Raw genomic sequence first — 27,325 nt, forward strand, 5'->3', positions numbered from 1 at the left:
TAATGCACTATAGTACATATTTCTGAAAATATGTCCACTGATGCTTTCAGCACTTGCACACACCCCCATTTACCACTTACAAAGCAAGATACTCCTACAGGCACTCTCACTGTCTAAACTTGCAGGCGCCATTCTTCTCCAGAGTTTGCCCAGTGTTGGTAACTGAGACGAAGCGAGAGAGTAACACAGACATATATATACTACCAACTGTAAAATAGTCAGTGGGAAGTTGTTGTATAACAAAGGGAGTCCAACTCGAGGATGGAAGATGCCTTTGAGGACTGGGGCGGGGAGGGTGGGGGGGAGTTGGGGGGAGGAGTCAAGGAAGGGAGGGAAGATGGGGATATGTGTATAAAAACGGATGATTGAACCTGGTGTACCCCCCCCAAAAATAAATAAATAAATTTAAAAAAAAAAAAAAAGGCCATTGGGAGACAGTCTTCTCTGAGGTTTCCAAACCCTCTTTGGTGTCTGTTTACTCCCCAGCCCACTTCCATCTGTGGGAGGAGGAGGGCAGCACACACTCTACAGTTGGGTCTAAAATCTGATCCCCTACAAGTTCTCTGTTGGCCCAAAAGGGCTTTTTTGTCTTTCCTGTGTCTAAGACTTTGTCCTGCCCTTATGTTCTGCATCTTTCCTTTCCGCTGCTCATAGTGGGATCCGGTCCTCAGTTTTATGTAGTTAAAGGAAAATTCTGCAAATGCATTAACATTTTTCTCCTCTGATTACTCATTTCTTGCAATTGAACCACATAGCTTTCAGGACTTTTGTCTCACTATAGATATTAACAGTAATCTAATTTTATACTCAGTGTTGAGGAATGACCTCTTATTCTAAGCGTTATCTTTTCCCCAGAGGAAATAAGTGTCATTGATCCTGAAATGGCAAGGCTGTGAGAAAAATCTCAGGAAAGAAAAAAAAATTAATCTTCAGTTATCATCTCCAGTTATTATCTGGCTCTATTTTCTCTGCAGGGTAGAATGACTCTCCGCCTTTAATTCTGCTTAATTCTCATGTCATCACATTTGCACTGCTCTCAATGGCCAGAATGGTAAAATTTCCAGAGTGGAAAAAGCACAAGAACAGGAGTCCAGAATCCTGGTGTGCATTTGCAGACTCTTTGCCTCACTCTGCTTTGGTTTTCTTGTTGTAAATTGAGATGTTTATTAGATGATTTTTTTACTGTCCATTTGAATTGCAGGAAAAAGGATTTGATACTTTCAGAAATTCAAGTAATCATTTGATATATGGATTTGATGTTTCTAGCATGAAGTAAAATAGTCTTAAGAATAGAAATACAATATTTCAAAACATTTTAAAGATTAGGAAGTTTGACATGCACCATAGTCCCAATTAATAGGTGTTACTAGATGTCCAAAGTGCCTTTCTGTTTAGTATTTCATTTCCTCTTCTCCATTGGCTTGTTGGTATATGTCTTTTGATCATTAACTTTTAATGTCTGACATTTTCATGAAGCATTTAAACTAGAGATAGTTTTTAATTAGTAAGGTTAGATAGTTTACAGTAAGTGATATTTCAGTTCCTGTAAAGATTCTTCTCTAAGATGTTAATGCTTCTCTGCTCGTGTCAGGTGGCCCAACATAATTGTGCAGTAATTGAGTTTAAAGTGAAATTCTCTAATAAGATTTAAGCCACTGCATTCCTGTTAATGAAAGGTTTTTTCCCTTCCCTTTTCACAGAATGGTTCTGTTAAATACTTTCTTTTTTCTTTTTAATAGCACATTTGGTTAGTCTACTAAAGGTAAGGTGTTTTTTGGGAGGCAGGCTGGAAGACATTGGGAAATTATGATTTTATAAAAAATCTGTAACTCTAAATATAGACATTTGGAAGGAGGTGGAGATTATGCTCATCTTAAATTCTTAGGAATTTTTGTTGGGCTTGGAGATTATAAAGCATCAGGGATTTCTGAATCCAGTCTTGGATCAGCTCTCCTTTTTTCCTTATACCATAGGGATCCACAGCACAGGAAGATAAAACCTTTTTATTACAGTGGCTTTTGTCTGAATACGCTAAATAGAGAGTTTCCGGTCTCGGGTAAGTGGTTTGAGGCTGAGAACCCATGTACCAGCTGCCTAGATGGAGCAGCAACCAAGGAGATGAGAGTGTCCATTCCAGTGCTGGCAAGTGTCAGGCTCTCTTACCTGTGCCAGCTGTAGGCAAGGAAGGAATTAAAAGGTGAGAGGACTACACTCTGTGTCTCACCTCTTAAAGTGGGGGATAAGAAGAAGTATTAGATTTCCTTTTGTATAAAAATCCACCCTTGTTTTCTCACTTGTCATCTCTAATTATAGAGTAGTTGACATAGGCTACCATACCCATCTGAGAGCTGGGCTGTGACATTCAAGAAAATAGAAATGTGATTCAGTACTTAAAACACTGAATCGAGGGCGCCGCGCGAGCACGCGGATGCGGAAGGAAGGACGGCGGCGTCCTGCGCCGCGGGGGCGAGCGCGCAGGCGCCTTCCTGGGACCGGCTGCGGCGCGAATCCGCGCGTTCCGCAGGCGGAGGGACCCGCAACCCAAGGGAAGAAGTAAAAAAAAAATGAAGCATGCTACTTCTTCATAGACATAAAAATCAATATTCAACTGGAAAGGAAGCATTGCTTAAAATCCTCTTAAACTCCTAATTCCAAAGAATTGATAACATTTCTCTGATCAAGAAAAGAAGTGATTGACTGCCTGTTAAAAGTATTCCAGCATTGGTCCTGATTTTTTTTTCCTCTCCCTAAATTTGAAGAAGAAATATGGAGAAATGGTACTTGATGACAGCTGTGGTCTTAATAGGACTAACAGTTCGGTGGACAGTTTCTCTTAATTCTTACTCAGGTGCTGGAAAGCCTCCTATGTTTGGTGATTATGAAGCTCAGAGACACTGGCAAGAGGTTACTTTTAATTTACCGATCAAACAATGGTATTTTAACAACAGTGATAACAATTTACAGTATTGGGGATTGGACTATCCACCTCTTACAGCTTACCATAGTCTTTTGTGTGCATATGTGGCAAAGTTTATAAATCCAGACTGGATTGCTCTTCATACATCACGTGGATATGAGAGTCAAGCACATAAACTCTTCATGCGTGCAACAGTATTAATTGCTGATTTGCTGATTTACATCCCTGCAGTGGTTTTGTACTGTTGTTGTTTAAAAGAAATCTCAACTAAGAAAAGGATTGCTAATGCATTATGCATATTGCTGTATCCAGGCCTTATTCTTATCGACTATGGACATTTTCAATATAATTCTGTGAGTCTTGGCTTTGCTTTGTGGGGTGTTCTTGGAGTATCTTATGACTGGGACCTGCTAGGGTCCCTGGCGTTTTGCTTAGCTGTAAATTACAAGCAGATGGAACTCTATCACTCCTTGCCATTTTTTTGTTTTTTACTTGGCAAGTGTTTTAAAAAAGGCCTCAAAGGAAAGGGGTTTGTATTGTTGATTAAGCTGGCTTGTACTGTTGTGGCTTCCTTCATTCTCTGCTGGCTGCCATTCTTTACAGAAAGAGAACAAACCTTGCAGGTTCTAAGAAGACTCTTTCCAGTTGATCGTGGATTATTTGAGGATAAAGTAGCCAATGTTTGGTGCAGCCTCAGTGTCTTTCTGAAGATCAAGGATATTTTGCCACATCACATCCAGTTAATGATCAGCTTTTGTTTTACATTTTTGAGCCTGCTTCCTGCATGTATAAAATTGACATTTCACCCCTCTCCCAAAGGATTCAGATTTACTCTGGTTAGCTGTGCACTATCATTCTTTCTGTTTTCTTTCCAAGTACATGAAAAGTCCATTCTTTTGGTATCATTACCAGTCTGCTTAGTTTTAAGTGAAATTCCTTTTATGTCTACTTGGTTTTTACTTGCGTCAACATTTAGTATGCTACCTCTTCTATTGAAGGATGGACTCCTAATGCCCTCAGTTGTGACAATGATGGCATTTTTCATAGCTTGTGCAACTTCTTTTTCAATATTTGAAAAGACTTCTGAAGAAGAACTGCAGTTGAAATCCTTTTCCACCTATGTTAGGAAATATTTTCCATGTTTTACATTTTTTCCCAGAATTATACAACATTCGTTTCTTATCTCAGTAATCACTATGGTCCTTCTGACACTGATGACTGTCACACTGGATCCTCCTCTGAAACTACCAGACTTATTTTCTGTATTGGTGTGTTTTGTATCCTGCTTAAACTTCCTGTTCTTCTTGGTGTACTTTAACATTATAATCATGTGGGATTCCAAAAATGGAAGAAATCAGAAGAAAATCAACTAGCTACATCCCCAGAGAAATGTGAAAATGTTAATAGTGCTACAAGTTTTTGTGAACTTTTTGCTGTGTATAAAAGAAATGATCATTTTGAGAATCATGGAATTATAGGAAAGGAAATGGTGGAAAGTCATTGTCTATACAAAATAAATGTAAATGGGTATCAAAGCAATGGAGGCTTTTATTTTCTAACTACTGGGTGGCCAAGAAATATTGTAGTTTTATTAAATTCACAGTTAGGGAAAATAGAGAAACATGCCGTTAATCTCAGTGTTTATAATTTGTTGTTCTGAAAAAAATCTGCAAATACAGTGAGCTTAATGGGAGAATTTAGCACCTTATTTTTTGAAGGAAATCATTAATTTTGGTATTCAGATTTAGTTTTCCTTACATTTTAGAATGCTTTAGAAGTTAAATCTCAGGGATTAAATTTGTGATAACCTTTTAAATTACTATTAGAAGGCAATTAAAACTGTTTAAAGTTTGAACATGCCTTATTACATGTGCAAATTTGAATTTTTTTTAGCAAGGCAGAGATTAAACTGTGTTCTTATTTATTTCCAAGAACTCTGATTTACCTGAATGCAATTTAACAATGAATTTTCGTGAATTTAAATCTATGTGGTTTGAATGAAGTCTTTTTAATTACTCATGATGATTAGTTCTAAACTTTCAGGATGATTCTGTTTAAGTTAAATGGCCTTATACAGGGTTCATCCTTCTGTTCTTCTTTGTTATGACATGGTTCAAGGTTACCAATGCCATAAGCGTTGATCTATATATCATGCTTCATGTTAACTAAGACCTGTTAATAACTGTATCACTCTATATTAGACACCCATCTTTCCTATAGTATTCAACTGGTAAAAGTAATTTATTATAGCCATGTTATAGATTCTCATGTAAAGATATGTTTTCTTTAGTCTCTGTAATAAAAATAATCATTTCCCCATCAAAAAAAAAAAAAAAAACACTGAATCGCCCAAGAATTAAATCAGTTGTACAATTTGGAGAGATAATCCAGAGTAAGGGGTAAGAGAGGAAGGATTCTTTTGCAGCAGTGTTTTCTGTGCCATCAGAGAAGTAGTCAGACCATTGTATACGTGTGGGGGTATTGTGAAGTGACTAAGTACCATCTTGACCTCTCCAGTTCTTGGGAAAGTGGGAGAAATCATATGCACTTTAAGTGATCCCAGCCTTGTCTGGTTCAAGAATTTTGGAATCACTTAGATATCTGTTTCTTCATTAGAAAAAAAAAATTTGACTGTACTCATTCCTACATACATTTCCAAATCAAGAAGAGGACAAATTAACATTAATTAAAAAAATGGTTTGAAATACCATAATAATAAATTTTTTTTCATATTTTTATAAATTGTGCTCAATTTATGTAGCAGAATTTTACAATTTAAATTATTTTGAAGCATATAGTTCTGTGGCATTAAATACATGCACATTGTTGCACAGCTGTTACCACAATCCATCTCTGGGACTTTTTCATCTTCTCCAACTGACAGTCTGGGCCCATTAAGTACTAACTCCCCAATTCCTTGTCTCCCAAGTAAAGATCATTTTTAAAACATTCCCCCCACTCCCCGCAAAAAATAAAACATTTCCCCAGTGACAGTATAACATCTACCCTCCTAGTGCTCCCTTAACCACTTACCTATAGTGGGAAGACATCTATGGGACATTTGGGTTGCATCTAGGGAAGGCAATGTGCTGGAAAACAGATGTGAGCCAAAGTTTTATATGGCTATATTTGATCTACACAACATGAGATCTAGCTTGAAAGGAAGATAATATAGATACACAGCTCTCTAAAGCTGAAATTTAAAAAAAAAAAGTCTGAAGTTCAGGTGGTTATGGGAAAGAAATTAGCTTATAATAGTTGATTCTAGAAAATAGACCAGACAAATAATGGAGCTCTATTCAGGTAGGGCAACTGGATACCAGAATGATGTGGAACATTTTCAGTATCCTGGAACACAGAGAGATAATGATTCAATAACTGAGAAATTGGGGAAATAACTTGAATTTTCAACTGAGCTATCAGAAATAGGAATATAAAAGCAGAGGGACAGGATAGCTGCTTATCAGAAAGGCTGTATGATTAAGGTTGAATTGAACTGAATAAACATCCAGGTATTATCTCCATCTCCTCTTCCTCATACTGGCTCCCATGCGCACGCGCACAGACACAGACACACACACACACACACACACACACACACACACACACACACACACTCTCTCTCTCTCTCTCTCTCTCTCTCTCTCTCTCTCTCTCTCTCTCTTTCTCTCTGAGGCATTTTTTGGTCAGAGATGATGTATATACCTCTTTCTCAGGGCAATGCTAGGCCCATAGCTGGAAAGGAGTTCAAGGTTTTTATGATGGAGTTAGAGTACCAGAGCTTCATTTTTCTCACGTTAAAATGTTAATGTGAAATTTGTGTTGATCCTCCACACTCATTAGTTTTTTGCAAAACTGCAGGATCCTGAGGAATGTAAGCATGCTGCCACTGAATAGTGTTATGTTCAGTGTAAAATTCTGCTTTTGGAATAATGGTCATTTTTATGTCTAATCACATGTCTTCTGCCATGGTTTGGATAGTGTTGCAGGCCATTTTGATGAAACTCTGTGTTGTGTTTTCCCCACACACTGATATGTCAGGGATGACCTGCTGCCTATTTAATAGGGCATTACTGTTTATCTGTTGATTAATATAATTTGTTACTTTTTCTATTCCCAGGTAGCTTAGCACTGTGTGTACAAATACTAATAAGTTGGCTTATTAAGTCTTTCCATTCTGCAGTATGCTAGATATCCTGGGTTAGCTGTGTCCTCATTTGGATTTAATCCTTCTTTTAAATTAGGAAAGTACACTGAGTTCTCATTCTTTTCATAATAGGTTTTTCCCTCCTTCAGTAGATTGTCTTGTGTATGTATGCATTAGCATGCCATGAATTAACTTTTAGTCTTTGCTTTGTAATTTCTTTATATATTTGTGCTTTCTGATATCATCAGAGGATAGATGGGAGTAGCTTGTACTGGCAAAAACGATAGTTAGAAAAATTATTTTTTATGAATACACATATTATTCCATGACTGGGAAACAGCAACCTTCAGAAATAATTCATTTGCGCAGGTGCTAGAAAGATTCCTTACAGTGGGGAGATTTCGAGGATACAGTTTAGGGATGTTTTGATGAGAAGCTGTGATGAGCCAAGAAAGATCATGTGAGAATAGGCTTCGGTTTCCTAGTAGCTGAGTGTTTCACTTTTTCGTGATTCTTTTTACTTTCTTCCTTCATACCTGTAGTTTATTCACTCAAAACTCATCTCAATTTGTAACTAATTAAAACAATTAACACTAAGATATACATGATAAATAGGGTTAACTGTCCTAGGGGTATTTTTCTCTCTAGTACAGCGTAAGTTTAAAAAGTTGTTGACTATTTGATTTTGAAAAGTCTTGGTATTTTATTTGGTTTGAACTCCTGTTTTTCTCCTGTCTTAGTCTTTGGCCATGAAGGGGTGTTTACATACAAGGGAATCTGAAGAAAGTGGTTCTTTTAGTATGTAGTGGTAATGCTTTTGAGATGAGCAAAAGTGCTAATTTCTGTGATTGCAAAGGCCCTTAGAGATCAAGCAGTTTCTATAACGTTTGTTTTGATCAGTTTGTTTTTTCATATAGGAAAAAGAGATGGGGAAAACAAATGCTTTTAGTTAAGTATGTAGAAATCATTATTGTTTTGAAGTATATGTTTTAAGTTTTTTATAAAGTGTATTCCTAGTGCCTTAATAATCCTTTTGTGCACAGTTTAAAAAAAATCTAGCTACAACTCTAGTTAAAGACTTGTTAAACAGTGAAATCCTTTTCCCTATCCATATAGGTCTTGAGTTGTAGAGACAAGTCCTTCAAGAAAATTTGTTTTATACCCTTGTCTTCTAATCACATAAAGAGAAATATGCATTAATTAGCTATACTTTTGATGGTTGCTGTTGTTGAAATCATCTATTCCATAAGATTTTATTTAGTGCTTCAACTACTCTTCTTATATATTATTTAACTCTTAGCTTTGAATTGCAAACAGACATCTTTTTGCTAGTAAAATGCTCTGATTAGTTATGGCAGTCATATATTAATATTTGAATAAAAAATAATCTATTTCTCCTCTATTTATTTTCTTTTTAGTTTGGTACATAGCCATTTATTTTTGTGCCTAGAAATATTAAAACTGGGTTTGACAGATCAGATATGACTAAAGCTATTTATACAATTATAGTTTTCAGTACCAAAGTGTTTACTTTGATATTTTGCCAAGGGGATATTGCCAACTTAAAAAATATTAATTTATTCCAAGTTTTCACTTTTTTCTCTGTATTCTGTATCTTCTGCCTTTGAGCTGCCTAAATCTTCTTTGAAACATATTGTCCTATCACAGCCTCCAACAGTAGTAACTGTCAGAAATCTGCTTTCTTTTCTCAGCCATTCTCCTGTTCTCAGATCCCGCCCCAGAGACTCCCAGGTCCATGCCATTCACCCCGTGAAGCTGAGTAACTGAGCCTTGTCCAAAGGGAGCCACCATGTGAGAGTGGTAATGGGTGAATTCTCGACTTTCCCTTTAGAACTATAGTTTTTTTCCCATGACTTTAAATCCTGTTCATTGTGTTCAGGAGACCAAGCATTTCTCTTCCTCCTCCAGGTCCACTCACTGCCTCACCTACTCTCCCAGTGGGCATGTGCTGCAAGGGAAAATTCCATCACCTGTAAACACCAGGCTTGGGGATTTATGTTCCTCTTATGTGCTGGGTTGCAGACTGTTTTCCTCCTGTAGATTCCCTGCCCCAGAGCTTCTCTGGGCCTCTGGTGCAGTGGTCAGGGTTCTTATCTGGGATCTGGTGACAGCCAGGGCCTTTGTGTGAACTTAGGCAAGTAACTCATATTTTCTGTACTTAGGTTTCCTCATTGATAGAGTGAAGGTGTTAAACTTCATATTCAAGGGCTGTATGCTTCTAAATTTCAACCCTATAAATTTTTGCTACTCTTTATTGACCTCTTAGAACCTGAGTAGTTAGAAAAGTCAGGAAGAAAAACAACAATTATGCAAATAATCTCTAGTATATAGCTCTCTCTCTGTTCCCACCTTTCATCCCATTTGAAGGTTGTGGTAGGCCTCAGTTTTCATTTCCTAATCATATGATTTGTATTTGCTTTATTTCTGTAGTTGAAATTATTTTTATTGGCTTCTCTCAATGTCACAGAGAATGGTTATTTAGTCAGGTGTACTTCCTTTTATCCTCTTAAGGCTAGTGTTATAATAACCTAATTTATTTTAAACGTATAACATAAAATTTAATAGCACTTGTGCTAAATGAAAACCAGAAAAAAATTTAAATGCTTAGTATTTTAAAAACAATGTCGTAAGATACAATTAACCAGGAAGCACCAACAAAAATAGAATAAAAAAATTATTAGTAGCATTTACTGATTTAAAAGACTCAATTATGGAAAGAGAAACTGTAGTATTTATTACGTTTTATGCTTCTACTAGCTACTCACACATTTAGAACTGCATATTCTAGAATTTTTCGCAGTGGTTAAATAATGTACTATAAAATTTATGTGGAATCTTGTTCCTAGGAAAAGGTCACATTTTTAATCAATCTGATTAGAAAATAATGGAAAATGAACTAGAATAAGATGTATAACCATGTACCATGAAACTATGATTTTTATCAGAAAATTTAGTATGAAAGAAAAGATTTTGAAAGAACATTCTTTATATAATTTTGCTGCTATTTTTGAAACTTTGAAAATAGAAAAAGAATAAAGAGAAAATGTAATTAAAGAATTTTTCAGTTCATGGCTCTCGGCAACATAAAAAGTTTTGTCATCTTTGACTTCATTCTGACATAAAACCCTTATTGAAATGCGGCATATGCTGTGTGAGTGATCAGAACCATTCTTGAACAGGATTAATCTTCTCTCGGAAAAATGCAGCTTTACTCAACATCTCTAGGAAGTAAGATTAAACACAGACTTCTAATGGCAGAAAAGCTAGATCACAAGTATAGATGGCACTAATAATCTGACTTTATGACTCATACTTGAGGAAAGCTAGTCTTTTAGTGAAAGTGTGTTGGTACTGTGTATAGAAGAGGAGCTCCACCAGTGGATGAGATGAGACTGAAATGTGCTTGCCTCTGGGCTCCTGAGCTATGGTCAGGCACTCTGTTTCTTGTCTCTTATTTCTCTGCAACTGCAGGGGCTGGGGGATGGTTTCAGGAAGGTAATGATCATTTCATTTCGTTCTCACAAGTCCTTAGAGGGCCAGTGTCCCCAGGTGAGGGATGTAGGCCACAGTGGGCTCAGCGTCTGGTAGTCTGTGGGGCCAGGATGCAGAACCTGGCATTGGGATTCCAAGCCTGAGTTCCCTGCAGAAGCCTGCACTCTCCTGGCTAGTATTCCACAGAGATACTGTCAGCATGGGTAACTGAAATAGGATTTTCTGAAAAAATTTCATTCCCACTGAACAACCTCCTTTATTCTTATTCTTCTTTAATGCCTGCTTATTGTCAACATGTATATCCTGCTTTATCAGTGACCTTTGCATAAACATTTGCACTGGTTTTACTCTGATTTGAAGCAGTCCATTCTCTGGCTGTATTTTTTTCTCCCCAGCAGTACTTTTCATTATTTCTCAGTATGAAATATTTTAACCAAATCAGTCTGTTTGGATAATAGATCGATTTATCTGGTTTCATATCTACATAAGCATATTTATACCTTGTTTTTTTTCTTAATGCTTTTGTTTTCTATCTTAGAAAACTCTGCTTCTTCCTGTCCCTTTACCCTATTTCCATTCCATCTTCCCTCAACCATCCTTTGACTATATGGTAGCAGAGAAGAGAGGAGAAAGCTGTGATTTCATTGCATTATGGGTATGCTGATACATTAAACTCAATAAGAGTCTAATTTGTCATTTTTATAAAAAAGCAGAATTGGTTAAAATTGTTTCAGTTTCTGATTTGCAGGTTGAAGTGGTCAAATTGCTAGATAAACTTTTTTTTTTAATGTGACAGCTAACATATTTTACAACTAGTAGAAAGAATATTAGAGTCAAAGTGTAGTGACCCTCATTCTTTTCTTAGATCTGTTGCTTAAAGATGCTTACCTTAAGCACTATTTTTCTCATCATGACTGTGATGTTGATGATCGTAGTCACAGAAATAGTATTACTCTTATGAGAATTATGTAAGCAAATGCAACAGAAAGTGTTCAGTGCAATGCCTAGTAGATGTTCAGCCAATATTATTTCAAATTTAAGATTATTAGTTTCTTTGACTCTTTTCTTTAAGTAGACCAGAAAATATTTGAGAATGTGACAGGTTACTGCTGTTGAGAAATAAACTGATTTTAAAAAAAACTTAGAATCAGCCTTTTTCTTGAGGATAAAGATAGAAAAATAAAATATATATATTTTCTAAAAAGTAAAGGATTGGCATTTGGTCAGATTAAGGAAAGGAGGTCCACTAATAAAATTTTTACTAGCCTTCAGCTGAAAATTTTCACCAATATAACTAGACAAGGAAAAGATTTCAGTACTAGGAATAAGGAGACAAATGTGTCATTATTTGCTGATATCTGGAGAACCTATGACAGTCAGTAGAATAATTATTAGTAGTGATACCTGTATCTCTGTACCAGGTTTCTCTTCTGTACACTCAGCTGCCTCTTGTACATGACCATGTGGATGTACAAGAGCTCCTCAAACTGCACGTTTAAAACTGGACTGGGTCAAAACTGTTCCTCATCCTCATTTGTTGCTGAATTAAATAAACCATACCATCATTATCTGCCTGGTTGCTTAAACCTGAGTGTCCCCTTCTTTCTCCTTTAGTCTGCAGGTACATACATACCTATATCCAACAGACATTTACTGAGCTCCTGCTATGTTCCAGGCTTGGTGCTAAATATACAGTGGTGAACAGAGTTCCTGTCTCTAACAGTTTGCTTTCTGATGGAGGAAGAGAGACAGTATCAAATTTATGATATGTGAGGAGTAAGTGTCTTCAGGAGAAAAAAGGGCAAGAGCGATAGTGATAGGGAATACTTGGCGGGGATCCGGCTGCTATTCTATATAAGGAAGTAAGGGAAGTAAACCTTTTCTGTTAAGGTGTAACAGGAATCTTTTGCTGCATTGTGGTGAAGAGACTGCACTTGGTCAAGCTTGAAAATGGAGAGGCTAGTTAGAAAGCAATCGTGATCCAGGTGAAAAAGGATGGTAGCCAAAAGCGGGAAAGTATAGTAGCCAGGGATAAGGTGAGGAGTGCGTATTTTAGTGAATATTTTAGGGTTAAAATTGATGGGATTCACTGATGGACTAGATGTAGTTTTCGGTTGATGGAAGGAAGGATGACTTCAAGCTTTGTGACTTGAACAATTGCAATAAGAGCATTCCTATTTCTCAGATGAGGAAGATTCCAGGAAGAGCAGCGTGGAGGTGTGTGAACGTGGGTTTTGGACACATAAAGTTGAAGGTACCTGTTAGACATCCAAGTAGAGGTGTGAGAGTAGGCAGTTGGATAGTCAAGTTGGAACTCAGGAGGTGGGTCTGGACTGCATTCTGCTTTGGTGGCTTATCCATTCTCTCCATCCCGGTGGTCTGGGTGAGGGTCCCATTTTTTTCTCATTTGGATTACTGCAACTCCCTTCTGTCTTGCCCTTCTACCATTACTTTTGCCACTCTTTCAGTTCACCTTCAGAAAGCTGAATTTTTTCAAAAATGCAGTTCTTTTGATGTCTCTCTCATACTTAAACCTTCTGTGGCTCTGCATTGCTCTGAGGATAAAAGCCAGAATTTGTATCATGGCTTGAAAGGTCTTGCATGATCTGGTGCCTAATTAATTTCTGGTGTCATTTATTTCCACCCAATATTCTTTGCTCTTATTATTCTTACTTTTTTCAGTGCCCTTCAAGTTCTTGCAGAACCTGAAACACTATCCTCCCATTATCTTCCATTATCCCGCACCCTAAAACTTTCTCACCTGCCTAACTCCTTTTCTCTCTCTAGCTTTTGCATAGATTTCATTCATTCCATGAAGACTATCCCTGACAAGTATGATAATCTTCTTTAGTCTTTTGTGGTTCTTACCCAAACACTGTAGATATATCCATGTACTGTAATTGCCAATTACTTTGCAGTCACCTCAGTTGGTCCTTAAATTCCTTGAGGGCAAGACATCTCCATTTTGTCTAGCATGGTCTTTTTTAGTTGGTGCTTAATAAATACTTCTAAGTTGAATGAAAGAATAAATAAGTAAAGTGAATGGTTATAAAACATATATGCAAAATTCAGCAAAGTTTCTGTATTCCAGCAGTACCTAGTTACAAAGTATAGTGGAGAAAAGTAGAGTTAACCAATACTTCCAGAAACCTAAGAATGTGATAGACATACTTAGGACACCGAACACTAACAGTAAATGTACCAGATGCCTATGCAGAGTGCTAAGTTGAAAAATTATAGACACATGTCATGTTCATGATTAGGAAGTTTAGAAATTGTCAACATATCAAATTTCCCTGAATCTGTTTATAAATTCCTTGTAATTCAAATGGATTTTATTTTTGGAACTTTGGAATTACTCTAAGGTTCATGTTGAAAAATAAATGACATCAGTGAGGAAAGTTTAGAAAAGGAAGAAAAATACTTTGAACAGCCAATTGTATAGTAAGATACATCATAAATCCTACAATGCTTAAGACAGAATGATAATAGCGCAAGAGTAGTACATGGAACAATGGAGCAGAATGAGAAGTCCAGGAAAACAAATATAGAATAAAAGTGTAGTGTAAAATCAGTGTAATCTAAATGAGAAAGATGGTTGATTATTCATCAAATGATAGAGATAATTAGTTAATAAATATTTTGAAAAATATAAAATTTGATCCCTTTCACACTATGTACCCAAACATGTAATTATAATGCTTTTCTGATATGCGAAGAATTTAATTATAATATGCTATCATATATGAAGATCGCCTTTGAAGTTATTCTTCCTCAACATTAGTGATTTGTTTGTGCATATCTAAGTAAACATTCGCTCCATTGTTCTTTGTTATCAAGATCCTAATTTTGTGAAGATGACTGACTTTCATCAGAAATGCTGTCAGTGTATGCAAAGGAGAGGAAAGATGACAGGATCACTTTATTGGTTACAGCTGTTAACCTTGACTGTCGTGGACTGTGCTGTAACTACAGTTCATATATTGTTGTTTAGCATGATGTATTTATTCTTATTTTTTAGCAAGGAAAGAGGTTAAATGCATTTGCTGATTTTTAAAAGCTCAGATAAAGTAGGCTGAGTATCCAAATTTGAATATTTTTCAAAGATTTGGAAAACAAATTGTAAACATTCTACTCTTCCAGTTTTATATGAGCTGTCTTTTTAAATGAACAAGGTAAATCAAACATAAAATAGCTGGGTGTTTTGTCTTTGTTTAGCACTCTTAGAGCTAACTCCTTAACCTATCCTAAGTATAATACATTTATTTTTATAATTGTGTACTGTACACTGTTCAAATGAGCTAACTGTGTTTATTCTTCACCTGATGGCATTGGTTTCTATAGTGCACATCAGTTTTGTTTTTGTTTTTCCTGTTTAGAGCTTTAAATATTTACTCTTAGTAGTTTATCTAGGGAAAGAGCTGCCAGTCCCTATCAGAAGTAGTTTAGGTCTTGGGATATCTATTATATTATTATTTTTATAATTGATTTAAATGATTTGTATCTTTTTTTAGATTCTTTTATGACTTTCATGTCCTGTCTTTTGGCAGTTGAGTGAGTGCCTACCGCCCTTAATATGGATCTGTCCTTGGTTTTACAGAGAGAAGAGAAGAGGAAGATTTTGAAGAGAAGAAAGCTATTAAGAAAAGAATTAAAGAGCTTAAATTTTTAGATTCTAAAATTGCCCAGAACCTTTGTAAGTATCGGATTTCAATACAATTAAATTAGCAAAACACACCGCTGAACACACTGGTTCCTTTAAATTATTTAAGTTTATGTTAATTTTATTATTATCATTTATAATAAATTCAAAGATCATTTTCCTTTCCTTTAGGTAAATTATGAATTAAATTCTTCAAAAGATTAATGCACATTAGAAGATAAAACTAAGAAAGAGATTTAGAATGAAAATCTATTTCCTGTAGCTGAAAAGAGACCGACCTACCCTTTAAAGTCTTTCTTTTAAGTATAACAGTAAACAATTGAGTTTAGGTGATGACGTCATAGTTTGAAGAAAATTGGTAGTGAATTATTTCTTCTATACCTCTGAATCTCTGTTAGCCGTGATACTTGATCACACACAGAGGGGGCTGGAATGTTACTGGGAGTAAGGATGATGATTAAAATGAATCTGTTATCCCATCTGAGCAGTTCAAAGTCTCTCCTCAAAAGTGCTGACTGGGAATATTTTAGATTTAATTACGATTGCAGGAGCTAAATACTTAGTATTGAGTTGTCTTCCTGACTGAATCATTATGGGGGAAGAGGGCAAATAGTTTTGCTTCTGACTCATTTCTAACTGCATCTTAAATGCATCAAAGATAGTTCTTTTTGGAACAGAGATAACATGCTCTGGACATATTACTTTCTGATGCTATGAGAGGGATAAAATGTGGAGAGTCTAAAGGCATGAAGAGTTTACATGGCTTTCAATTGTTACATGCCTCAAGTGAGCTTTTCGCAAGTATTGGGACAAAACAATTCTTGGTGAGAGGATAAAGATCCACGCTATTGATTAAAGGGGGAGTTAAGTTAGAGCAGTGTACAGAGAAGGCAGAGTTGACATTCCTTTTGGGGAAGCTTTGGAACCGTCTTCCTTTCCTGCTCACTACGGCACAGGGCCATACCATCTTTTTTCTGCAGTGTAAGCCCAAAAACATCCCCATGGGTAGTGTGCAGACATTAGTGCTATTGGCCAATATACCGTTTTCTGTTTCTGGGCACAAGCTGATTGTACATACCTGCCCTTTTCAAGTTAGGTGGTGCCATGTGACTTGCTTGGGCCAGTGAATATATCAGTGGGGATGAGGTAGTTTTTGTGTGGAAACATTAATTGCTGATGGGAGCAGCTCCAGTGCTCTCTGCCCCGCACCCAGGGTAGTGTTCATTGTCCTGATATGAGGATGGTCAGTAAGAGAGTCTGTCTTCCTGGTGTCTGATGAACATGTAGTCTGAATTGGAAATATTTTTCGCGAGAAAGGTTAGACCAATGAAATTTGGGGGTTTCTTATGTGATACAGATATTTCAGGGAATTTCCCTCTTAAAAGAACATTGTCTCTGTTAAAAGCATTAGTAAATTAGATAATGTCAAAAAGTTCTGTACTCTGTGATTTGAAAGATAATTTTTATCTTGAAAATGTTTATGACCTGCATTACAAATTGTCTTGTTAGGGTCCTAAAAAAATATCATTTTGAATAAAATTCTTTTTAGGTTGGGTTAGCCGTGATAAATAGCCTAAATAGCCATCTCAAAATTGAATCCTTGACTTGTTGAATAGGGTTCTATTTATATATTACGCACATGTACTAAATAGGATTTCAAGTTTAATTGTAATAGTTGATGTGCTAGTTCTGTATTTGATTCTTTAACCTATACTACATCCTCACCATGTAGGTAGTAGTGTTGACACTGTAAGCAGGGTATCTGGTGGGTGTACCAGTTCAGTGACTTGAAAAAGATTGCTGATTTTGAAAATGGCCAATAAGTATAGGGTATATTTATTCCTATTTAGAGGTAACAAAATTATATTATCATAAAGAAGGATGCTGTTTGTCTGGGTTGCTGTAGCTAGGGGATATGTATCCATTCATTTAATTGTTATACGCGTTTTAAATTATAAGATGAAAAGGTCAGAATTCATACTTAGGTCATCATATTGTGATGTAATCCATCTCGGATTATTCTTACCCTCTCTGGTTGTAGCAAGTGTTGTGATTTAAGCTTTAAGAAGCTTTAGCAGCCTGTAATCTTTACTGTGATTACAGTCTAACTCACAGCTGGTTGTCTATGAAGTTCAGAGTCTTCTGAGATAATGAATTCTGAGAAGAGTCTTGTGATGGTGATAAGACTCTGTCATATCACTTAGAAATCTAAGATACTTTCTCTTAGATTTCTCTTAACTGAAATATTCCACAGGGTTTTGAGAAAAGGATCTAAAATTCACAGACTTATTTACCTATTTATTTAAAGGTGGATTAGGTTCCCTATATTTTGAGTTTGTAAAGGTTTTGGCAGACTCTGAGCTCAGCATAAAAGATAGAATTCTTAGCCATTCTAGGATCAAGAGATGACTTGGGAGTTTTACAAGGTTCATATGCTTTCCCAGGTTTTTTTGAAGTGGAGCTATGAAAGGAGGAACCCTGGAACCTAGGATCTAATGTAAAAGTTTAAATAATTTTAAGTTCCCTTGCAGAAAACATGTGTGACTAGTCCCAAATCTTCACACTTTACAATCCTTCACTGCACTCAGAGCTTCCCACTGGGATCAATATCATCACATTGTGAAGGAGAAAGTGCATGTTAGTACAAAGATTCAGTTTAGTGGCTCTTTTGGAAGCTTTAAATCAGTATCTCATATTATTCTCAATAACTTAAAAGAAGTTTTTTTAAAGGTCTATGCTTGTCTTCTGATTTGTGTGTTATGCATTAGGCCATTTTCAACTCTTCTGTAATTTATTTGCCCTTAGTTATAGCAAACGTTTTCCCAAAAGCTTATTCATAAACTATTAAAAAACCCATAGTTCAATCTTTATAAATATATATGTTTAATATACATGTTATTTTAGTTATGGAATAATAGCTGAAAGTAGTGGATGAATAACAAATATAGAAGAAAGTTAAAGAATAAGTTATGTCTATCTGCAAAGTAGATTTTTCTATTCACATTTTATTTTTTCTTTTGTATATTATTGTATTTTAAACATGTGTTATTAATTATACATGTTATGTTATTTATTTTTATATAATTACATAATTGTGTAAGTGAGATCATATAGTTTTATTTGCAAAGTTAGGGAGTCCTCAAGACTACCTTCACTTCTGACACCAGTTGCAAGTTTGGGGGTCTCTGAGCCCACTCTTAAATTTGATAATTTGTTAGGACTCACAGAATTGACTGAAAGCTCTTTTACTCATGGTTATAGTTTATTACAGCAAAATGGTACAGACTAAAACCAGCAGAGGAAGAGGCATGTGGGGGAAGCATGAAGTTTGCAGTTGTACTTTCCTAGTGGAGCCACGGACACTACTATCTTCTCCCAGCAACGATGTGTGGCAGTTCTCACAGATTATTGCCAACAGAGATGCTCACCCAAGCCTTGGTATTCAGAATTTTTACTGGGTCTTTGTTATGGCTGAACCCTCATATGATTGACCTTAGTGTCCATCTCCTCCACAGTTCAAGCTAATACTGTGTGACCCGAGCCCCCACCATGAATCACTGTGTTAGAGCAGAAAGTCTAGTGTGGCCCAGTGCCCCCAGTAAACAAAGACACTCTTATGCAGGACATTCCAAGGGCTTACAGGGTACCTCATAGGAGCCAGCCCTCACTTGAGTAAACTTAATCCTTTACCACACAGTATGTCACCTTTTTCCCTCAGAGGCATTCATAGTATTCATTTAACTTTGTTTTAAATATATTGTTATGACATATTACACATATGAGAGAATATATAAAATGCATGATATATAAATCGAACAATAATACCTAGAGAAACACTAATTACCAATACTTAAGTGACCCTCTCTAATCTTATCCCCATTCCTGTGAGAACTATCCTTATCCTGAATCTTGGGTTAAGTAGTCCCTTTTCTGTATAGTTTTACCAGTCACATACAGTTCCTAAACAATAAGTTGATGGTTTTGACTAATACTGAATATTACATGTATAAAATCATACCATGTTAATGCATCTCATTATAGGATATTCATTTTCATTGCAGTTTAGTATATATAACATTCTTTGAATATTATACTTTATTCATTCAACCATTGTTTGGAACTTGGGTTGCTTCCCATTTTTGGTGATATTAAGGGTGTGGCATACAATGGTTTTCAGGCTAAATGTCATCCATTGCTGTTTTTTTAAACAGGTGTTATTGGAACTTAGCCAGGGCTTTCTTTTACATATTGTCTGTCTATGGCTCCTTTGGGGCTTCAGTAGCAGAGTTGAGTAGTTGTGACAGACTGTGTAGCTCACAAAACTAAAATATTTACCGTGTGGGTATTTACAGAAAAAGTTTGGCGACCTCTACTCTCAGTATATACCTGGTCGGCATTTGTACCAATTTTCTCTTCCATTGTCAAAGCTTGAGCATTCCCAGCCTACAACCGCCCCCATGCTCGGTGTTTTACAAGAAGCTAATGTGAAGAAAAGCTAATGTAAAGAAATAAAAGCAATCCAAATTGGAAAAGAAGAAGTAAAACTGTCACTGTTCACAGATGACACGATATTATACATAGAAAATCCTAAAGATGCCACCAGAAAACTACTCGAGCTAATCAATGAATTTGGTAAAGTTGCAGGATACAAAATTAACACACAGAAATCTGTTGCATTTCTATACACTAACAATGAAAGATCAGAAAGAGAAATTAAGGAAACAATCCCATTCACCATTGCAACCAAAAGAATAAAATACCTAGGAATAAACCTCATCAAGGAGGTACAAGACCTGTACTCAGAAAACTATAAGACACTAATGAAAGAAATCAAAGACGATACAAACAGATGGAGGGACATACTATGTTCTTGCATTGGAAGAATCAACATTGTGAAAATGACTATGCTACCCAAAGCAATTTACATATTCAGTGCAATCCCCATCAAATTACCAATGGCATTTTTCACAGAACTAGAACAAGAAATTTTATGATTTGTATGGAAACGCAAAAGACCCCGAATAGCCAAAGCTATCTTGAGAAGGAAAGACGGAGTTGGTGGAATCAGGCTTTCTGACTTCAGGCTATACTACAAGGCTACAGTGATCAAGACAGTATGGTACTGGCACAAAAACAGACATATAGATCAATGGAACAGAAGAGAAAGCCCAGAGATAAACTGTGGTCAACTAATCTTTGACAAAGGAGCCAAGGATATACAATGGAGAAAAGGCACCCTCTTCAATAAGTGGTGCTGGGAAAACTGGACAACTACATGTAAAAGAATGAGATTAGAACACTCCCTAACACCATACACAAAAATAAACTCCAAATGGATTAAAAACCTAAATGTAAGGCCAGACACTGTAAAACTGCTAGAGGAAAACATAGGAAGAACACTCTTTGATATAAATAACAGCAAGATCTTTTTTGATCCACCCCCTCGAGTAATGGAAATAAAAACAAAAATAAATAAGTGGGACCTAATGAAACTTCAAAGCTTCTGCACAGCAAAGGAAAGTATAAGCAAGACGAAAAGACAACCCTCAGAATGGGAAAAAATATTTGCAAACGAATCAACAGACAAAGGACTAATCTCCAAAATATATAAACAGTTTATCCAGCTCATTATCAAAAAAGCAAGCAACCCAATCAAAAAATGGGCAGAAGACCTAAATAGGCATTTCTCCAAAGAAGACATACGGATGGCCAAGAGGTACGTGAAAAGCTACTGAACATCACTAATTATTAGAGAAATGCAAATCAAAATGACAACGAGGTATCACCTCACACTGGTTAGAATGGGCATCATCAGAAAATCTACAAACAGTAAATGCTGTAGAGGGTGTGGAGAAAAGGGAATGCTCTTGCACTGTTGGTGGGAATGTAAATTGATACAGCCACTATGGAGAACAGTATGGAGGTTCCTTGCAAGACTAAAAATAGAGTTACCATATGACCCAGCAATCCCACTGCTGGGCATATACCCAGAGAACACCATAATTCAGAACGACACATGCACTCCAGTGTTCATTGCAGCACTCTTTACAATAGCCAGGACATGGAAGCAACCTAAATGCCCATCAACAGATGAATGGATAAAAAAGATGTGGTACATATATACAGTGGAATATTACTCAGCTGTAAAAAGCAAGGAAACTGGGACATTTCTAGAGACATGGATGGACTTGGAGACTGTCATACACAATGAAGTGAGTCAGAAAGAGAAAAACAAATACCATATATTAACACATATATGCGGACTATAGAAAAATGGTACAAATCAACTGGTTTGCAAGGTGGAAATAGCGACACAGGTGTAGAGAACAAACATATGGACACCAAGTGGGGAAAGCAGGTAGGGTTGGGGGTGAATGAATTGGGAGACTGGGATACCAAATCGTATGCTCTAAATATATGCAGTTTATTGTATGTTAACTGTATCTTAATAAAAGTTCTTAAAAAAAAAAAAAGAAGCTAATATAGCTTTAAAGAAAACATTATTATGTTTAGGACTTGTTGAGCCTTCTTTTTCTGATGATTTGTCTTTCTTTAAAATTCTGGAAAATGACATTTTCTCTTTAAATATGCTTCTTCCCTGGTGTGTGTGTGTGTGCGCGTGCGCGCGCGTGTGTTCCTTTTGGAACTCCAAGAAGACTTTTTTGAGGTGTCCTTACTCATCTTCTATGTCTCTTAACCTAGTATTTTTCCATCTCTTTGTTGTCACCAATTTTCTCTTTATCTGATATCTAATCCATATGAGTGTTCCATTTCAGTAGCTAAAATTTTTATTTTTAAAGTTTTTTTCTCCCTCAAATTTTTGTTTCTTTTTAATAATGTTGTTTTCTTTCCTGTCCTGTTTTTCAAACTTTTCTTTCATTTCTTTAAGTAATTATTTCATTTTCTCCAGGATTTCTATTTTCTTTACTTTCAGGACAGCTCAGAAATGGATTTAAGATTAAGATAAAAAATAACTTTTTAAAAATATTTCAAGGTTCTCTGTCCACTTTGCCGGGCTCCTCCCTGAAATATAAAACTATAATTTCTTTCTCTCTCAATTACTATATTATGCCTTGGTGTAATTCTTTCCTTTTAATCTTTCTATTTAACATTATAGCCTTTTCTATATTTTGTTATTGTGTCCATAGTTAGGTTTCTTGAATAGAATTTATTATTTCTCGAAGGGAATTTTAAGGATTCTGATTAATCTTTCTCACCTTTTAGTTTGCAATCCAGATAACATCTTAAATTACCTTCTCAATTTGCTTACTTCTGATGTTTAACACATTACATATTATTTTTTGTCATTTTTTTCTTATTTCTTTGAGTTTTCATACATTTTTCTCATTTTCCTGTTTGGACCTCGTATTCTAAATGAAGTAAGGGAAAGCCACTGAATTTTGAGACAGGTTCATCTCCCATATTTCCTTGCTTTTTAATTGTTTTAAGTGTTTTGACATTAGTATTTTCCTTTTGTTTTGTCAGATATCAATCTTTTCATATGTTTTTCACTAATTTTTTACTTTAAGAAGTTCTTCTCTAACCATAAATGAGCTACTTTGCCATGTTAAATTTCTTTTAGTATTCCTATTTGTTAATATTTACATTTAAGCCTACAATCATAGGCAACTTGTTTTATATATGATGTACAGATTTAGATTTTATTCTATCAATTATTCATTGATTATCTCTTTGAGATCATATAGTTATATTTTTGTGTTTTCTAGTGTCTATTCTGGGGTTATCTTTTTATAATCCCACTAATCTTTATCTTTTACAATATCATTTAGCTCCTTTGTTCCGTCTTGTTCTTGGGATATTGAGGATTATACGCATTTATGATTTCTAGCAGTTAACCCACATTTATGACCATTTGAGCTCAAAATGTGTGAGTGAAGCTGATGACAGGAACACAGATGGTGCCCTTGTTGTTCGTCTGTGGTTGATCTATGGTATCCTCAGGAATACAGCCTTACTCCAAGAAAGAAGAGATCATGTTTTCTCAATCTTATGAAAAATAGTGTTTTTATATGAAAATACCTACAAATAAAATGGTATAAGTTTGGTATGTAACAGAGTAGTGGGTAGTGTAGCAAGGTCTGAGTGTATTCAAGAAGTGACATCTGTCACTGGAGAGAAGAAACAATAATACTAGTAAAATAAGGGGGGAAACAGTAAAGGCATTAAATCTAATGCTGTGAAAATATTTTCATATACTTCAGTAACTTTTGAGATTATTGTGTTTTAACATTAGATGCATGAAGTATAAAAATTGTAAATAATGTTGGAATTTTCAGTGATAACATATTATCCCATCTAGTCCATTTGGGCAGTTTTCCTTTGAAATTTGTGTTCTAATATTGCATACTTAAGCTTTAGTTACACACAAAAGGTATTTCTCTGGTATACTGTCTCCAGTATTTCTGAACAGTGAAGTACTATTATAAGTTGGGAAAGTGTTAATGCACTGCTTAGCAGTTTTCTTAAAGAAATATTTTTTCCTGAACTATTTAGTAAAGCTAGAAGTTATTATTCAGGCTAATAACACACATGCCTAGATATATAATACATGTACATATTGGGGTTTTATGGTCCTTTTCATTACAGTGTGATATCTCTGTAGTGTACTAAACATATTTCAGTTTTTTAAAATCCCATCAAAATTGGCACCATTCATAAGCATTAAAAATCAACCCCAGAAGCAGCATAATAATATAGGACTGTTGTTTAAACAGTAGTTCTAAAACTGGAGAGGAGTATAAAATGTGCTAATGAAAGTTTCCCTCGCTGTAAATATATTAAATAATTAAAATCTCTCATTTTATGAATTATTTTTGATTTTATGTATAGAACTTCATCTTAGATTCTTTTCTTCCCCTCTTCATTATGAACATTTTTTTCCTCCCCTTAGCAATCTTCCTGAGCTCTTTTCGGGTGCCATATGAGGAAATCAAAATGATGATTTTGGAAGTGGATGAAACACAGTTGGCAGAGTCTATGATTCAGGTAAACAAACAGGCAGAGAGCTTAAATTCCAATATTTCATTGCAGGCTTCTCATTAAATAGAAATCTGTAAGTGAAGCAAAATTCTTAAACTAAATCATTCAACTGGAAAATCATTGCTGCATAATTAGTTTGAGCATAACTTCTGCATTGCCAGCAGATAAAGCTCTGCATCTTTTCTTAACTGCAAACTAAATATAATGCTATCAAATGATTACATTTCATTTATTTCAAATGACTGTTTCTGAAAAGCAAATTGTTTACTTTTACATGTATGTTTATGTTTTTGTTACAGTTAAGACTAGTAATATGCTAATTTAAATTTATTTGTATAATCCTTGTAGAATGTTTTTCTTGGGCTTATATGTCTTATAAACTTGTATTGTTGTTTGGTATAGAAGATCAAGGGAGTTTTCTCTTTATATAGAGTTAACCTTTATTAACAACCCTTACTTGAGTCATTTGTGTTCCCATGAATACTAGAAATTGTTTACATAGTATTCTGAATCATTCAGAAGGCGGGAAGATTTTTAAAATAGTTTTTACTCACAGGATTATTTAATGAATGCTAGTACGGTACCAGAATTACTTGCTGAATTCCATACATAAGGTACCAGTAATGCATGTCTTGACAGAATTTAAAGTTGGAGAAGCAAACGACAAATTATACAGTGAGAGAGTAATATCTTCAGTTTGCTGTCTTTTATTCTTATTTGTTAATGTTAACAACTGATTAAAATATTCTAGATGTTTTAATCCATCAGTAAGTGGTATCCTTGGAAGTTCTTGGTTTTGTCTGTCCTCTCTTGTAAGTGTGGTGGTAATATATAATCCCATCGGTGAGTTGTGCTGAGTCTCAGACACATAAGCTACCTAGTTCAACAACCCTTCTTCAAGCTTTTTTTTTTTCTCTAGCAATTTCTCTTTACTACATTTTGTCTTTATTCCTGTTGATTGTGAATGTGCTTTGTTCTTGGCAGTAGATTTCCAAGTTCCTTCAATAAAATATTTCTACTTAATGCATACGTATTTCTTTTTTTTATTTTTTTATTTTTTTATTTATTGGCTGCGTTGAGGTCTTCGTTGCTGCACACGGGCTTTCTCTAGTTGCTGCGAGCGGGGGCTACTCTTCATTGTAGTGCACAGGCTCCTCATTGTAGTGGCTTCTCTTGTTGTGGAGCATGGGCCCTAGGCACGTGGGCTTCAATAGTTGCGGCACATGGACTCAGTAGTTGGGCTCACGGGCTTTAGAGCCCAGGCTCAACAGCTGTGGCGCACGGGCTTAGTTGCTCTGGGGCATGTGGAATCATCCCAGGGCAGGGCTCGAACCCGCGTCCCCTGCACTGGCAGGCGGATTCTTTACCACTGTGCCACCTAGGAAGTCCTGCATATGTATTTTTATAATGCACTTGTTAAATATTTACAGAGTAGCTTTTAACTTGATTATATGAATATTTTGGATGATCATGTGGCTTTTGTTGTTTGAGATGGAAAAAGTTTGCATTTTAAAGTTCATGTCCTAAGAACATTCAGTTCCATATAATTTATTAATATATTAGTTTTCTATTATTGCTTTAACAATTTGCCACAAATTTAGTGGCTTACTATAAAACAAATGTGTTACATTTTTGTAGAACAGAAGTCTAGTGTGGGCCTTACTGTGCCACAGTCCAGGTGTTAGCAGACTTGCATTCCTTTCCATAGGCTTCAGAGAAGAGTTCGTTATTTTGTCTTTTCCAGCTCCTCATGGCTGCCTGCATACCTTGGCTGGTGGACATCTCCCTTTATTTTCTAAGCCAGGCAAGGTTGCAGCTCTCTTTTTGCCATGTAACCTAATATTGCGCAGGTTCTGGGGATTAGATATAGACCTCTTAGTGGAATTGGGACATTTTTCTGGTTACCATACTTGCTAAATATAAAACCAATCTTATGAATTTAAAATCTAAAAATTTAGTTTAGACATGTACAAAGTCTTCGTATATTCACTAAGAATAAGAATTTCATGCTATTTGAAGTTCCTGTTTTTAATTTTAAAAATCCTTTCTAATTGTAAAGTGAAGAACTTGCCTGTTTTGAACAGGGCATGGAAAAAGCATTACCTTGTAATAATCATTATTTTGGTAGGCTTTGTTCACTTTCATGATCTTATTATGGCATATTTAGTTATTTATTCATATATAACAATTATGGCAGTATTTCATGTCATCTTTGCATGTTATTTTTCCACCTCATTCTTCACCCATTTACCTTTGTCCCATCAGTCTTTTATTAATTAATTAATTTATTTAGCACGTATTTATAGTACCCACCATGTGCAGGGCATGCTCTTAGGCTCAGTTGGACATAGACTTTACCTTTCTGGAGTTTATAGTGTGGCAAGGGAGATGGCATTTATATATAATTATAATACAAGATAAACATGGCTGTATTGAGGTTGTTGCTAGGTGTGTGTATGTGTGTGTAAGGGTCCTTAAAGGTTGAATATGGCATGTATGGAGAAAAGGGCAAGAGGGATCGTGTGAGGGGAAAGCTGGGTGTATGGGAGCTAATGAAGAATTTAATTTGATAGGAACTTAGGATGGGAAATATGATAGAGAGACAAAGGAAGGCTGGGCCTGTACTCTTACAAATCAGAGTAGTTTTACTACTTTAGAAAGCAAAAATGAAGTGAAAAATTAATGAATTTGTGAAGAAAGATTAAAATTTAAGTATATATTAACTAAAAATATTCAAGGGGATTTGATGGTTATCTAAAAGGATGCTGAAGAAATTCAGAAGCCCAATGTAATAAACAGATAAGCTGTCAACTAGAATGATTAAAAGAAAATATTAATAACCAGGTCTTTTGGTCTCAGGCAATTCTACTAAGAGAAACTTATGCGTATATGGGAAAATCATATACCTTTATTGTTTTTATTCAGTTTGATAGTATTAATCATGAATACTTTTTTTAGGGATGATCTTAAATTGCCACTTTTTTATTTGTTTTTGGCCAGTCAATCAAGTTTTTGTCCAAAGGTACACAGTGAGTCAAAAATGTGTTCTTTGATCTAACTCTTTGATATATAACATTCTCTAACA

General features: G+C 35.6%; 2 protein-coding genes across 7 annotated transcripts in view; both read left to right on the forward strand.

The window, feature by feature from the left end:
* Nucleotides 1-27,325, forward strand: part of DIAPH3 (diaphanous related formin 3) — a 485,817-nt gene that overhangs the window by 219,377 nt on the left and 239,115 nt on the right. For all 6 annotated transcript variants that reach the window (XM_057707607.1, XM_057707608.1, XM_057707613.1 and 3 more), the window contains 2 exons: nt 15,178-15,273; nt 24,152-24,246. In XM_057707607.1, coding sequence (XP_057563590.1) covers nt 15,178-15,273; nt 24,152-24,246 — 191 coding nt within the window. The remainder of the gene's footprint in view (nt 1-15,177; nt 15,274-24,151; nt 24,247-27,325) is intronic.
* LOC130835776 (dolichyl pyrophosphate Man9GlcNAc2 alpha-1,3-glucosyltransferase) lies at nt 2,479-4,443 on the forward strand. The gene has a single exon (XM_057707614.1). The coding sequence runs from the start codon at nt 2,767-2,769 to the stop codon at nt 4,288-4,290; it is 1,524 nt and encodes a 507-aa protein (XP_057563597.1). The 5' UTR covers nt 2,479-2,766; the 3' UTR covers nt 4,291-4,443.

The sequence above is a fragment of the Hippopotamus amphibius genome, chromosome 14 (genome assembly GCF_030028045.1).
Source record: "Hippopotamus amphibius kiboko isolate mHipAmp2 chromosome 14, mHipAmp2.hap2, whole genome shotgun sequence".
NCBI lineage: Eukaryota > Metazoa > Chordata > Mammalia > Artiodactyla > Hippopotamidae > Hippopotamus > Hippopotamus amphibius.